Source organism: Meriones unguiculatus, chromosome 15 (assembly GCF_030254825.1).
Source record: "Meriones unguiculatus strain TT.TT164.6M chromosome 15, Bangor_MerUng_6.1, whole genome shotgun sequence".
Taxonomy (NCBI): Eukaryota; Metazoa; Chordata; class Mammalia; order Rodentia; family Muridae; genus Meriones; species Meriones unguiculatus.
In genome coordinates this window covers 70,337,888-70,352,697 of record NC_083362.1, presented here as the reverse complement: position 1 = coordinate 70,352,697, position 14,810 = coordinate 70,337,888, and the positions used below count along the sequence as shown (strand labels likewise).

Below are 14,810 nucleotides of genomic sequence, written 5' to 3'. Positions count from 1 at the left end.
ATCCTTTTTTGCAAGGACAGGGTAATGATATTGTGGCTGCAGTTTCTTCCACGAATTAAGAGGCATGCTCTGCTCTGAAGGAGATCTGAGGGGGAATCAAGGAGGGGAATGGATACATTGGGATTTGACACTGGGAGTTCTCTGACAACAGGATTGATTCTTAGCAAGCTCTCAACACACAATGTCTAAGCCTGCTTTGACTCAGGAGAAAGTCGAGGGATCAGCTTTATAGGGAAAGGAATAGACTGAGGAGTTCAGGTGAAGTCCAGATGGGAGAGGTGAAGGCATGCATGTTCGGTGAGAGACTCGGGGTGCCTGAAACAGTATTGGGTGAGCATTCCGAGCAGTGGTAGGGATGGCAGGAAGGTGGCCTCAGAACCCAATAGGAAGACATGAACAGGGGGAGCACCTGGTCCTGTCAGGAGTAACCATGGCCTCCTGCTCTTTCTGTTTAGTTTCCAGTGCAAAGCTACTTTGTTCCAATGATCTGCAGGGCAATGTGACTATTTTTTAATAGAAGAATTACCAACGTAGACTATAGAAATGCAAGAGACTCAAGTATGTACCAGGGACTGTGAGCCTTTCCCAATTCAAAGGAATCATGTTTCTGCTAAGATGAGCTTTTGTCCAGCCCTTGCTGCCAAAAGTCTCTCAAGGAATGCTCGGGTAACTGAATACTTTATCTACCAAAAAAAGAAAAATAACAGTGAATAAAATTATTGCCAAAGGAAAAGAAACCCTGATACATGAAAGATTACAACGTGCGCTCAAGAGTTTGAGGATTTTTGTTAAATCTATCTCTTTGGAGACTTTTAGGTCTGTGGGTGTGGTATTCCCAAGCCCCTGCAGCTGGGTCCCCAGGAACCCCTATCCTGGGTGTGGTGGTGTTCAGCTGGAATCCCAGTACCTAGGAGGTAGAGGCAGGAGGATCAGATGTCTAAGGTCATCATAGGCTACATGGAAAGCTTGAAACCAGCCCGGGTTCTGTGAGACCCTAATTAAAAAATTAAAAACAAAAGCATAAGGCCTGTATTTAGGGCTTTGAGCTGGCCTACCTAACATCTACCTCACCTATGAGCTACTGGAGTGCACAAAGGCCTGTCAGTTCTGCAGATCCAAAGCTGCAGGATCTCCGTGATACAGGGCAACAAACATCAGGTACCCCAGAGGACTCTCACTGAGGGCCCAGTATTGATAGTGTAGAAGAAGCCAGAGGCCTTGACCAGACCAATGACTCAGTGCAATGACCATTTACAAGTAAAGCTGTTTGGGCAAAAGTGTAGACTGTGACACACCCTGACACATTACAGCTTCCATGGTGAGATGTTTTATATTTTTGGAGGGGAATTTACAGGGGTAGAGGGCAGATATGGAGGACTGGGAAATGAGTGGGACTAGGTGCATAATGTGAAATTCACAAAGAATCAATAAAAATGATGAGAAAGTAAATAATTTGCTATTGAGAAAAAACAGATGATCATCAGATTATAGGTATATATATATGATAGGTAGATAGATGATAGGTAGGTAGACAGACAGACAGACAAAAAATAGGTAGATACATTTACTAAGTACAAAGTTTGGCTTGGAGTATGCTTTTTAACCGTATTTGGAGAATGTAGTTAGTTTTCTTGCCCTGGCTGGACTGACTCAGGATTGCTTGGTACCCAGTGAGCACAGCCTCCTTGTAGCAGCTGTTTAGCTCTGGGGCCTTCTGTTTTAACTTTGCTGATAGCTTTACTTCACATTACATCTGGAGCTCTTTGTTGTCTGGTTTCCAGTGATCAGCTCAATGGAAACTTACGGCCTTTGAGATACATATTTTGAAGAAGAGAGGACTTCCCTGACCCAACTCTTTCAATGGACTTTTTTATTTTTTGAAATTTTTTCTCCTTCCCTCTTTCCCCTGCAAGCCCTCCCATACATTCCCCTTGCTCTCTTTCAGATTCATGGCCTCCTTTTTTCTTTAATTGCTTATATATTATAGTTTATATATAACATATATAATTATATATATAGTTTATATATATAATTATATATATTTTTTCTAAATGTATAAACACAACCTGCTCAATTCATATAATGTTACTTGTATGTATATGTTTTTAAGGCTGACCATTTTGTATTGGGTATTCGATGGATGTGCTCTTTCTTGGGAAAGATTTTCTCTGTCTCTCTGTCTCTGTCTGTCTGTCTCTCTCTGAGACAGGGTCTTGAACCTGTTAAAAAGCCAAGGATGACTTTAAATTTTTAATTCTTTTGCCTCAAACTTTGGAGTACTGGGACCACATCTGTGTACCACCATGGTCTTTGGTATTGGGGATCAATCACTGGGTGAGCTACAACAGCCTTTAGAAGTGGAAACTCCAGGAAGAGACCCTGTACACCCGACTGGAGAAGAAAGTTTTGTATTACCGAGACAGGGAGATTCCTTTCAAGGCCCTGGACACAGAGAGGGTGTTAGGTCACCTTCCAAGAGACTGCTTCCTGCAGGTATGAGGCACTGAGATCTGAGAGTGGAGACCCGAGAAACGCTTGAGAAAAATCCCAGGCATGATGCTGATCAGTGCTTGACTGTGGCAGGCAAAGTAGACCCGGTAATCAAGGGCCACTGTTGTAAAATTCCTTGCTGGAGTAGGGCATTTGTGAGGATGTAGGGAGGAAGTCCCGCTTTTATTTTCTTCTGTCCCCTTCCCCCTTCTTGAGCCTCATTTGTTAAGGCAGTGACAAAGAGAGGAGAGAAAAGGGCAGCAAGATGTCAGAGCCTGAAGGATGAATCACTGGGTGTGGTGGTCACTTGAGCAATAATGAGCAGAGGAAGGAAGTGGTGAGCAAGTGAAGCCAGCACTTTATCACTGTTTTTTTTTTCTTTATGTTTATTTTTCTTGAGATTGTCAGGGAGGATGAGCGTTTCATTGTTTACATTCTCACCTAAATCAGAATGCAAGTTTTCTTCCACTTCACAGGATGCGGGATGAGGAGAGGGAGACAGAAACACAGAGAGGGAGGGAGAAGAGTCTGTTCATCCATCTTGTACTCTGGCTTTCCAGCAGACATCCCACCTCCCAAATAGCACTGCATTTTTCATTTTTTTTAATTACAAAATAATATACATTTGTTATAAAAAAGGTGGGAGGGGTGAATCAAGCAGAAATCAAAGCAATCTATTCTGGGAGTAATCCAACCTCGCTTCAGACATTTGTATGTGCACACATGTAAACTTCCTGCTTTCCTTTTGCACCTGTAAAGTTTCCCATTTTTAGTCAAGGATTTAAAACAATTAAATAAAACAGTTAATTACACTTATGTATTTGGTGTGTGGGCATATATATTACAAACACACGCATGAGGTTAGGATAGCTTGTCAGGATTAGTTCTTTTTTACCTTGTGGGTCCTGGGAATCAAGCTCAAATGCTCAGGTATGGTGGCAGTCACCTTTACCTGATGAGCTATCACACTGATCCCCTGCCTCCTCTTTGTTCAGTGGGTGCTGCCTCCTCTTTGTTCAGTGGGTGCTGCCTCCTCTTTGTTCAGTGGGTGTTCAGTGGGTGTTTGGCTCTGGGGTAAACTTTCCTGTAAGCACAGGCTTTGATTTGAGTCCTAGTTCCTTTCCTTTCCTGCCTTTTGACAGCAGCTTCTTCCCTCCATTTCCCCTCCATGAGATGTAGTTGAGGGCCTCTGTCTCCTGGGCGTTGTGGTGAGAAGTGAGGCAGGTATAAAGCACACAGTGAGTGCTTGAGACATGTGCTGTCTGGGTGCCTGGAAACCTCAGCATTCGTCAATTTACTTTTGAGGGTGAAGCCCAAGCACTGAAGAACCCAGGTCCCTCTTTTTGTCTAGGATTCCTTCAAACATCTGACTACTAATTTTTACCTTTCTTGTCACTCAACAATGTTGAAGTGTTTCTCAGGCTATCTGTCTTCTATTTCTTTTGGAGACTCAGCATTTGCCACTGAGACTTTTTAAAAAAATTCTTTGATAATTCTATATATACATACAATGAAATATTATCGTATGTACACCCCCTCCCCCCCAATTTCCCCATTTCTGCCCAATATCTTTTCTCTAACTTTGTCTTCCTTTTTGTCTCCCCCAGTTTTTGGTAACTCATTGAAGTCAAATACTGATGCCCATATGTGCATGGGTATGAGGGCCAGCCATTGAGAAATTCTAACTTTCAGGTTTTTGGCTCTCTATGCCATCGGTCTTGGGAAAGTTAGAGAAAATGGAAATAAGGTGTCTTAGCAGGGCCCAAGGCAGGGATTAAACTTGTTATTTTCTAATAAAGCACATTTTTATGATATTCTAAAGCAAGGAGTGCGCACACACACATTCATGAACACATACACACGCATGCATACACTCATGCATGTTACAGGTATTTTTATAAAACTGCATTTGTTTCTCAGTTTCTCTCTTAACCTGGCTATCACACACGTAACTGAGGCTCCTTTATATTTGTTTAATAATAAGCTTCACAATACAATTACTGAGCAGTTATTAATCTATTCTTAACCCTCTAAGCTAATCTCATCTTCTCCCAGCATGCATCTCATAGATACTTGCCCTTTGTAGCTTTCTCTCTCCTTATGTCACCTCTCTGGTGGCTGAAGCCATTACTTCCTCCTCTAACTCCTCCTCAGGCTGGCAGGAAGTCTAGCCCTATTTTCTCCCCTCTTCAGTGACTAGCTATAAGCTGCTTTACTAGCATACCAAGTGGGGAGCAGTGTTTCACAACATTGAGACAGGAGATTCTCAGAACAAGGATTGCAACCAGATATGGAGGCAGGGCACAGAAATCAGCATTTGAATTACACAATAACCTTGTGCCTACACACGTACACACAAGCACACACACAAACATATACATACATGCGTTCACAGACATTCACATACACCCACACAAATACACATACACATACAGACACCCACATGTCACACACAGACATGCACACACAGACATGCACACACAGACATGCACACACAGACATGCACACACAGACATGCACACACAGACATGCACACACAGACATGCACACACATACATGCAAACACATACATGCACACACAGACATGCACACACAGACATGCACACACATACATGCACACACAGACATGCACACACACACATGCACACACACACATGCACACACACACATGCACACACACACATGCACACACACACATGCACACACACATGCACACACAGACATGCACACACACACATGCACACACAGACATGCACACACACACATGCACACACAGACATGCACTCATACAGGTGCACATACATACCATGTATACTTGTATGCATGTGCTCCAGTGCTGTCGCACGCTGGTGAGACAGCTTCCTTTGGAAGGCTACCGGAACCGGCGCGTACTCTGAGTCACCCTTTCTTGTTTGCTTCTCTGCAGGAACACACTGTGAACTATACAAGGACCCCTGTGCTAACGTCAGCTGTCTGAATGGAGGTACCTGCGACAGCGAGGGCCTGAACGGCACATGCATCTGTGCACCAGGCTTCACAGGTGAGCAGTCCGGGACTGTGTTCTCAAGCTCACCCCATGGTCGCCGTGGTTGCCAAGGTTAGGCAACCCCAACCCCCCTGCCATAAATGGTTGCAGAGCAGGAACGCCGTTGTAAAATGTCAGGAGGCATGGCTCCGGTGAGGTAGGTTTTAAACAGTAGACTGTGTTGTCGTCAGACTAGGCTCTTCTGCGGTGAACATTTGTCATTTAGGTCTGCTGAGACTGCAGTCACTGAACGTTTGTAGAGCTGGAGCTCTGAAGCATACGCCACGAGCCTTTGAGAGAACGCTTGAAAGTGGTAGTGTTAATGTAGCGTGAAGGGGACGGGAAGGATAGACTGTGTCTTTTGTGGAGACTGCATTTAGATACCATTTTATTTTTACTGAATGTTGTAAAAGTAGCAGAATTTTGAGAACTGTAGGCAGTTGGTGGTGTTGGGGAAGAATGGTTCAGGGTCAAGTGGGAATGCAGGGACAGACTGGAATGGGTAGCTAAAGAGAGCTGTGACAGCTGTGGACACAGGAGCTGGGTTCACTTGAGTCTCAGTGGCTTACGAATGCTAGGGAGTTACCTGTGGATTGGGGGATCCAAGCTAGCATGATCTGATGTCCAAGCCCCACCCACAAGCTCAGGGATCTTGCAAATCTGTGAAAGTAGAGGTAAAATAATATGTTGGATATGCACACTGAGGGGAGGTTCTCACTGTTCACCAGATTCTCAAGGGAAGTCTGAAACCAGGAGTCCAGAATACTCCAGAGTTCACCCTTGTTTTTTTTTTTTTTTTTTTTTTTTTTTTTTTTTTTTTTTCCCGTAGAACTCAGAAGTCCTGGAAACTAAAGAACAGGACAAGGTCAGGGGCTGGGGAAATAGCTTAGTAGGTCAAGTGCTTGCTGTGCAACCGTGAGGACCTGAGTTACATCAATGAGACCCACATACAAAAGCTGAGCGAGGTGGCACCCTTGTCCTTCCAGGGCTGGGAAGGGGAGACAGGCAAGACCCTGGAGCTCACTGACCAACTGACCTAGCCACTTCAAGCTCCAGGTCAGTGGGAGACCCTGTCTGAAAACACAAGGTGGTTGGTGCCTGAAAAACAACACTCGAGGTTGTCCTCTGGTGTCCCCATATATGAACACACATGAGCATTCATGCCCGCACATATGTATCCATATGTCCATGCACACACAATATGCATGCACACACATCAAAAAGAACTCAAGGTCTGTATTTTTGGTGTTAGAACAAAGGCAGAGGGTTCCCTCTGCTATGGGGTTGGGGGAAGGCTGTGTAAGGAATAAGGAGGCAGGTAGGTGTTGTGTAGAGACACACGTGGCGTCGTCTGCTGGAACTCCCTTTCCTAGGCTTGACCTCGGGACCACTGTGGCCACTTCCAAACTGTACAACAGAGTTCACTGTCTAGTCCTTTCAGGGAAGCCTTAGCATTTACCTTTGGGGAAGAGTGTCAACAGCCACGTGTCTGGAGGAGCTTAAACTTCTACTCTATTTTTTTTTTTCTATTTCTCTGTTTCACACCCTGAACTTCTCCTTTGGGTTGTCCTGAGACTGAGAAATGGGCTTGCTCCAGACAATGTTTTGCAGATGCTTTTGTTTATCTGATGGCTTGTAAACGCAGAGGAACATTTATATATCAGCCAGTGGAGGCAAAATACTTTGGGGGAGATTTTGGGGTCTTTTCCAGATATGTCTGTCTTACTAGTAACAAATAAAAAGCACAGAAGAAATTAGAAGATATAAAGCTATTGAAACAAGTTGTTGAGAAATAACATTATTAATATATCGACACCCAAGAGTTTTCCCAAAGCTCTATGTATAGAATATGGCATATAGTCTATGTATGTACCTATGTAACAAAAATGGAATAAAACTATCTGTTATTTTGAAGCCTATTTATGACCTAGGATGAATAAATAAATAAATAAATAAATAAATAAGAAATGAATTTCCATGTCAAGAATTATACCTTTAAAATACTTTTTATAATAGTGTGTGTGTGTGTGTGTTTGGGTATGTGCACAGAAGTGCAGGTAGCCACAGAGGCCAGGAGGGAGTAAGTCCCTGGAGCTAGAGTTATAGGTGGGTGTAAGCTGCCCAGTGTGGGTGGGTGAGAACATAACATGGGTCCTTTAGAAGAGCAGTATGTGCCCTTAACAGCTGGGACATCTTTTTTTGCCCCATGCTTTTATTTCTAAAGCATTCTTATTGGTTGCCTTGTAGTCAGTTCTATGAAATGCCATGATTTATTTTTAGTTCATCTTCAGTTTGACTTTTGGTAGTTAAGAATAGTTCCATATTGTAAACAATAACGAAATGAACGTTTTAACATGTGTATCTTTCTGTATATGCCCCCATCCCCCTTTTTAGTACAATTCCTTAGGAATGGAAACTCAGGGGTCCAGGAGAATGGAGTATTACATGTGTATTATATTCTCCGAGTGAAAACCAGACTAAACCAAAACAAAATGACAGCTTTCACACCTAAGGACATGACTGTGTGATTCCTCATCTTCCTCATCTTGACACAAAATATTCCAGGGTTGTCTCTCCAGTAGGCAGCTGTGTTACTGTTACAGTTCTGTTGTTTCATTTGTAGGTCTGTTGAAAACACACTTCTTTTGTGTCCCTCCTTTTATGAACACCCTGATCAAACCTTTGTTGCTTTTCTGCTAGAGCGTTCACACTAATCTTTCTTTTCAGCTGTTTAGAATGAGTGCACTACCTTTATCTGACAAGAACGTAAATCTTTTTCCTTTGTTAGTTGCCCTTCAAATGTGTCTAGAGTATTTTGTTTTACATGCATCATATTTCAGCTTTACATAATTAAATCTTGGCTTCCTCTATCTTTTTGTCCTTGTTTCTCAAGTGGCTTTAACTGTCCAATCTTATTGTTATCCTCTTATATCATTGTAACTATGTATGAGTTATTTTCAAATTTAAATATTTAATCCATTTAAGATTTACTTTGAAAAATTTCTAGGTGAGAAAATTGAATATTTACTGTAGACTATTGAGTAAATCTCCAATAGGACATTTAGTAAGCTTTCTTGGAGATCTCTAGCACACACCAAACCCAGAGATGATCCATTCCTCTCTCCTTTAAATGTTTAAATGCTGAATAGCACTTCAAAGGACATTGTTACCATTGTAAGTTGTCCTGCCTGGGAACTGTGGAATAATCTTGATCCTTTGCATGAGTATCTGTACAGCATGTGTGTGCCAGGCCCACAGAGACAAGAAAATGGTATAGGATCCCCTGGGACAGGAGTTACAGTGACCTTCTTTTCTCTTTCTTGTTTACCTGCCTTTCTCTCAGTGTATCTGAGGTTTAGAGAGTGTCTGAGAACTTCTTTATTGATGGAGTAGAGTGAGTTAGACAACTAATAGGGATCTCGGGAAATTCTCAATCTAGGGTCCCATTTCCCTCCCAACTGAGAGGGCTTCCCTGCTCTCCAAGCCTGACATTCTTTCGTCCAGCTCTCTCCATCACCTGGTGTAGGTCCTCTCCATCTTTCAGTTATTGGCTTGGCATCCACCCTTTTCTCCAAGGCTTTGTTAATCTGTTAGCTAGTGAAGAACACCCTATGGCTTTGGTTTGAATTGCTCTAAGGCAAAAAGATGATAAAATTTTTATGTGTTTTTTAAATAACTGCATATCCTCCATGGTGAAGTGTCTCTTCATGTCTTTTGTCCATTTTTTTAACTCCTGTCATAGCCTATCAAGGCCCCATGCTATCAGCGTAGCTTGTGGTTACTGGCAGCCTTGGTGATGGGCTGAGGTGATGTTCTTTAGGTTTCCCCACACCATTTCACTTCCCCTCCTTTTCCATGCTGCACTGTGTGGAAGGAAGTCACTTGGCCTCACCTACCCTTAATGAGTGGGGGCTGTGCTCCCCTGTATGAGTGTGGGGTAGTTAAGGACTATTTGGAATCCTTCCCTGTGAGGGATTTGTTTATTCTCCCCCAGTTTATTAGTTTGTTCAATCATTTATTTATATTAATGGGATTCCTGGGTACTTAATGTAAGGTTTGCATTACAGGACACCACGTCCTAGTTTATTTTGTTGCTCACTATGTTTCCACTTTGGCACTGGGAGGTCTTTCATTTGGCTCCTATGTCCCTTCTACAAATTCCCGTTTTGGGTGTGGGGGTGGCTGGTTTGTTGTGTTGTGGTTCAGCACTTGTATACTTTCTCATGTCTTAAGATTCGCCAGTCACTTTTTGTCTATTTCCTGGAGTCACCCCTTTCTCCAAGGTCCCGTGGCTCCTTATTGGAAAATATTCAAAATAGGTATGTAGGCCCTAAAAGTACTTGTTGCCTTTAGGATGCCACAAGTTTTAGAGCCTTGGCTGGCAAGCAAGCGCATATCTACATACTAATGTATGCATATGGTGCACACACATCTTACTGTGCAGCTATCTGTGCCGATATTGTTTAACGGGAATTCACAGTGACATCCCAATTTCATTCCAACTCAGCAGGGATCATGTTGCTCTTCTTTTATTTATCTATAAAGCCCCCGCCAACAATAGCAACCTAAGTGGTTTCCACTATCCAACTATGCAGTTCATCATTCCAACATGTGCCATAGCAGTATCAGAATTGCTACCTTATGTTCTTTTAGAAAATTACTTTTCCAGCTAGAATACAGGGTCTGCTTACAGCTCATTTTCATTTAGTTTAGCCAGGCCTAAGAGGGACTTGGTGGTTCAAGCCTATAATCCCAGCACGCTAGAAGGTGGATTACAAGTTCAAGCTCATCTTTGGCTACATAGTGAGTTCAGGGTCAGTCTGGGCTACCTAAGACCCTGTCTCAACAACAGCAGCATCCTAATGCAACTCATTTCCAAAGGCATTAAATTGGCAGATTGGCTTCTGCAGACCTGCCCTTCAGTGAGGCTTCTCTGATCTAGTTACTTTGCTTCACCAACTGCCTTCCTTCATAGAATTTTCCAAGTAGACATTATTTGTTTTTGTTTTTGTTTTTCCTTTTAAACTTTGCTTCATTAGTTATAAAGGCCATCTGTTTTTTCTTTCATTGAACTACTTTTGAACCTTGGTCAAGAATCAGTTGGCAATATTTGTGTGGGTCTATTTTTGAGTTCTTTCTTTTTTTTTTTATTGATTGATATGTCTGTTCAGCTGCCAATCCAGCCTCGATATCTAAACTCTACTGTAGCCATGTGCCTTTTAAAGGTGGGCAGGTGGACTCCTAGTGCTCTGTCCTCTCTTTCTCCTCTTCAGATTTGTTTGGATGCTGGCCACTGTATGTTAACACGGTGAGTGGTCCGACCATCTGTTTTGTTTTGTTTTTCTTAATACCAACCTTTTTTATGTTGATCATTTCTGTTGTGATGCTCTACTATGGTGGTGGTTGTGTCTTGCTGCTAAGATGGGACACTTGGTGGCTTCACTGATCCACTGTGGGCAGTGAACCTTGAATCCCTCCTCTCCTGTTACAAGTCAGGAGCTGCTTGTCTCTCACACTTGTTGCCAGGCTTTTAGAATTCAGTGCACACACGCTATTTGTTAGCAGGCTCTAGAGGGACAGCGTCACTTTGGGAGGACAGTGTTCTTCTGGGAGGGAAGCACGCTTTAGTGTTTCGGGTACTTTATTTATCTATTTTCTGCAGTAGTATTTCCCAGAGATGACCTTGGCTTCCACAGACTGCAGCTTTTGTCTCCGTAGCTCAGCAAAACCATTGTGTTTGAGATCTGGCTGCAGGTGTAAGTCCAGGGGAGACTGTGGCACTTGGCTGCCACATTTCTCTTCTTGCAGCCCTGGGCTGCCTGGTGTCCAGTTCTTCAAAGAGTTTTATTTTTCATATATTTCATTCAGTCTTCTAGTGTATAGGGGGTGGCTAAGACAGGTTCCAGTTTTTTCACCATGATGGGAAAAGTTCTAAATAATGTTTTTGAACCTCAATTTACCTGCAATAAAATTCTATTAAAGTATAAAGGAACAAGCTAAGGCGCCCGCCTGGCATATGTTTACTGCTAGATATTGTGGTTGCAGGGATTTTCATCTATACCTCTGAGCATGGACTCTGCCAACTCAAGGCTTTACTAACAATAATGACCTTCGGATTTTTTTGGTTGTTTTACATTTCCTAACTTAACCAAGGAAAGCATCACAAATGATCAATATGATTATAGCCTTCTGTGAATACTACCAGTATACATATTATCCACATTCCTCTTAGAAAGTAGTAGACTGAGGGCTAAGGGAAATGGCTCATCCGGTCAAGTGCAACCTGAGTCTGTATCTCCAGCACCCATCTGAAAAATGGGGCATGGTGGCAAGTCTGTAATCCTGGCATTGGGAAGGGGGATGGAAAAAGGGGTACCCATGGCTTATTGACTAGCTAGTCTAGCTAGTTTGTGAGCTCTGTGTTCAGTGAGAGACACTGTCTCGAAAAATAAGATAGGGGCTGGAGAAATGGCTCAGGAGATAAGAGCTGGCTGTTTTTCCAGATGACATTGGGTTTGATGCCCAGCACCAACATGATAGCTTACAGTCATTTGTAATTTCATTTTTATGGCACCTGGTGCCTGCTTCTGGCCTCTTTTTGGCACCAGGCATGCATGTGATACACAGGCATACGTGAAGGCAAAGCACTCATACACATTATTTAAAAAGGTGAAGCACGATAGAGGAAATCACTCAACTTCAACCTTGGCTTCCACATGCATGTATACCAACATTCACCTACATGTGCATTTGTGCCCTGTGCATGCAGAGAGAGGGAGGGGAAGTGAGAAAGAGAACAGCAGGTTAAAAAGAAATTGTAAAAGACTACAAACGTCGTTTTGCATCTCTTCACAAATGCTATTCGGGAACGAACACTGTGGGTTTTTTCTAACTTAGGTGAAAGAAAGCAGTAAACAACTAAGCTAGAAAGCCAACTGTCTCAGGCCCACAAAATATCAGACTCGTTAAGTTGGCAATTAGTAAAGACACATAATTAGCACTAAGATCCTGGCTAGTAGACTAGGACAAAATGCTTCTTGACTGAAAAAATAACATCAGGATGTTGGACCAACATGGAAAGATGGATGCTTGGCCCAGTGTGGTAGGGCCATTGTAATGGCAACACTTGGGAAGCTGAAGCTTGAGGAGTCCTTTAGTGTAAGGCCACCTTGTGTGCTGAGCATATGGCATGGACCTTGAATTTGATGGAACAGAGTGGGGCATGTGCTCTTGCCTGCTATGAAGGTTGGGAAGAGCCAGGCTGTTTCCTATCACTATTGCTGTTCAGGTCACTGGCTCTTGTTTCAGAATTGTCAATGTCTTGACTACCAGCTGAAGCAAGCTATTGTTTAGTAAATATCTCCATTGAGGCTGGCTTCCTAAATGTGTGGAAAGTGGCACTGATGTATGTATCTGTGAAAGCCTTTGATTTTTGTCCTTCAGTCTTTTCAGCGCATTCCTGTTGATGTGCTTTTCAGCCAGTCTACCATGGAATGCCATCTGTGATGGTGTAGTCCATGCCCTCCTCTTGTCAGAGTCATCACCCCGCTGATACACGGGGACCATATTTTAAACAGGTTAAAACAGGTTAGCATGAGGCCATTGATTTTGTGTTTTTTCTATTGATGTAAATTGCTATATTTATTGCAAGAAACAAATTCACCCTGACGTGACAGGATTATAATCATTTTTGGGTGACCCCAAGACCATGAGAGTTTTGTTCGACAGATTTAACTTAAATAGTCAGATGGCAGGTTATACAAGGAGTGTGAAACGAAACAGACGTGAAATCTTTCTGTGCGGGATTCTTCCTTTGAAATGATCTTTGAGTAACATATGGCAGTTTTATAAATGTGAAGTAGACCAACGGCAGATAGAAAAGCAATTTAATGCTAAGTAAGCCTGGAAGTAATTACTTGAATACACTGAAATGCTGCTTTCTGAAGATGGAACAAATACTTGGTTTTGCTGTTGATTGTGGTGATGAAAGTAGTGTGTTTTTTTTCATCCCTTTCTGTGTTTATTTAAGCAAATGAGGGCTTATTTTAAAAAATTCTCTTCTGTTTTTTTCTTTTTTTCTCCCTTTTAAGAGAGATTGCCTCCATGTGAAGTTCCCTCTTCAGCTTTGACAAGAGGCCCTTAGGTTTAAGGAGTGTCTTCATCTTGTACCGGTTCATTGTGATGGCTGTAGAGTTATTCAAGGGTGTCTTTGTTCATGAAAGTTTTGCTAACAAGACACTTCCTATACGGGATGTTTGGATCACAGTGATGCTGTCCTGTGTGCTGAGTTAGCGTGTTTTCAGCAGGTTCTGTGGGCAGGTTAGGAAGCCCGGAATGCTGTGTCTCATCAGGGTCTGGCCGTCCTCATTGTAGGGGAAGAACAGACTGGAACAGATATAAGCCTCCTCTGAGCCATGATTTCCCAGGAAAGAGTGTGTCAGATTTGGGCTCATCTCATGTCTGTAACTGTCACTCTAGTTGGGCCTGATGCTGCCCCTGAGATTTTCAATTCCTTCCCTGATGAATACAAGCATATAGGATTAAGAAAGGAGACTTGGTTTTCACAAAGAACTTGAACTAGGTATACAAGGGTGTCCACTAAAGAGCCAATGTCCAGCCTGGCAAACTCAAATGCTTAGCTACAAAATAATCATAAATTGTGAGTCTTTAACAACATTGGGAACCTAAGTTCGCCTTTTAGGTCAACCTCAAAAGGTTTATTCAGATACTTCTTCATGGCCTCAAAAAGATAGTCTTCTTAACAATGATTTTTCTTTATTCAGCTTTTTCTTAAGAGAAAAATCCCTTGTCTGGAATTTTCTGAGTTCCTCACTTTGTCTAAACAGTAGGCAGGGCTGTGATCACCAGCCTGGGATCTTGTTTTTTGTTTGTTTTTCTTTTTTTGTTTTTTTGTTTTTTTCCAAGAAACTGATGGGGGATATGGGTGTAGCCAATCACTGTTAATTTTCTTTATCCTCCTAGGTGAAGAGTGTGACATTGACATCAATGAATGTGACAGTAACCCTTGTCATCATGCTGGAACCTGCTTGGACCAACCCAACGGTTACACCTGCCACTGCCCTCATGGCTGGGTGGGAGCAAACTGTGAAATCCGTAAGTATTTCAGCTGTGAACTACTCAGTGTGGGTCTTTCATTCAGCCAGAAGAGGGTGCTAACTATGACAGAAAGCCTCCATATCAATACCCATGAAACCATGAGCCCAAGAGGGCCCATTTCAGTCCCTCCTGTCTCCACAGTCCAAGTAGTACTTTTGTCTCTTGCTTTCTGTCAAGC

At 42.6% G+C, this 14,810-nt stretch overlaps 1 protein-coding gene across 1 annotated transcript in view; it reads left to right on the top strand.

Annotated features, from left to right (window-relative positions):
- Positions 1-14,810, top strand: part of Dner (delta/notch like EGF repeat containing) — a 277,351-nt gene that overhangs the window by 246,628 nt on the left and 15,913 nt on the right. Inside the window, exons 10-11 of the mRNA XM_060368734.1 lie at positions 5,417-5,530; positions 14,498-14,629. Coding sequence (XP_060224717.1) covers positions 5,417-5,530; positions 14,498-14,629 — 246 coding nt within the window. The remainder of the gene's footprint in view (positions 1-5,416; positions 5,531-14,497; positions 14,630-14,810) is intronic.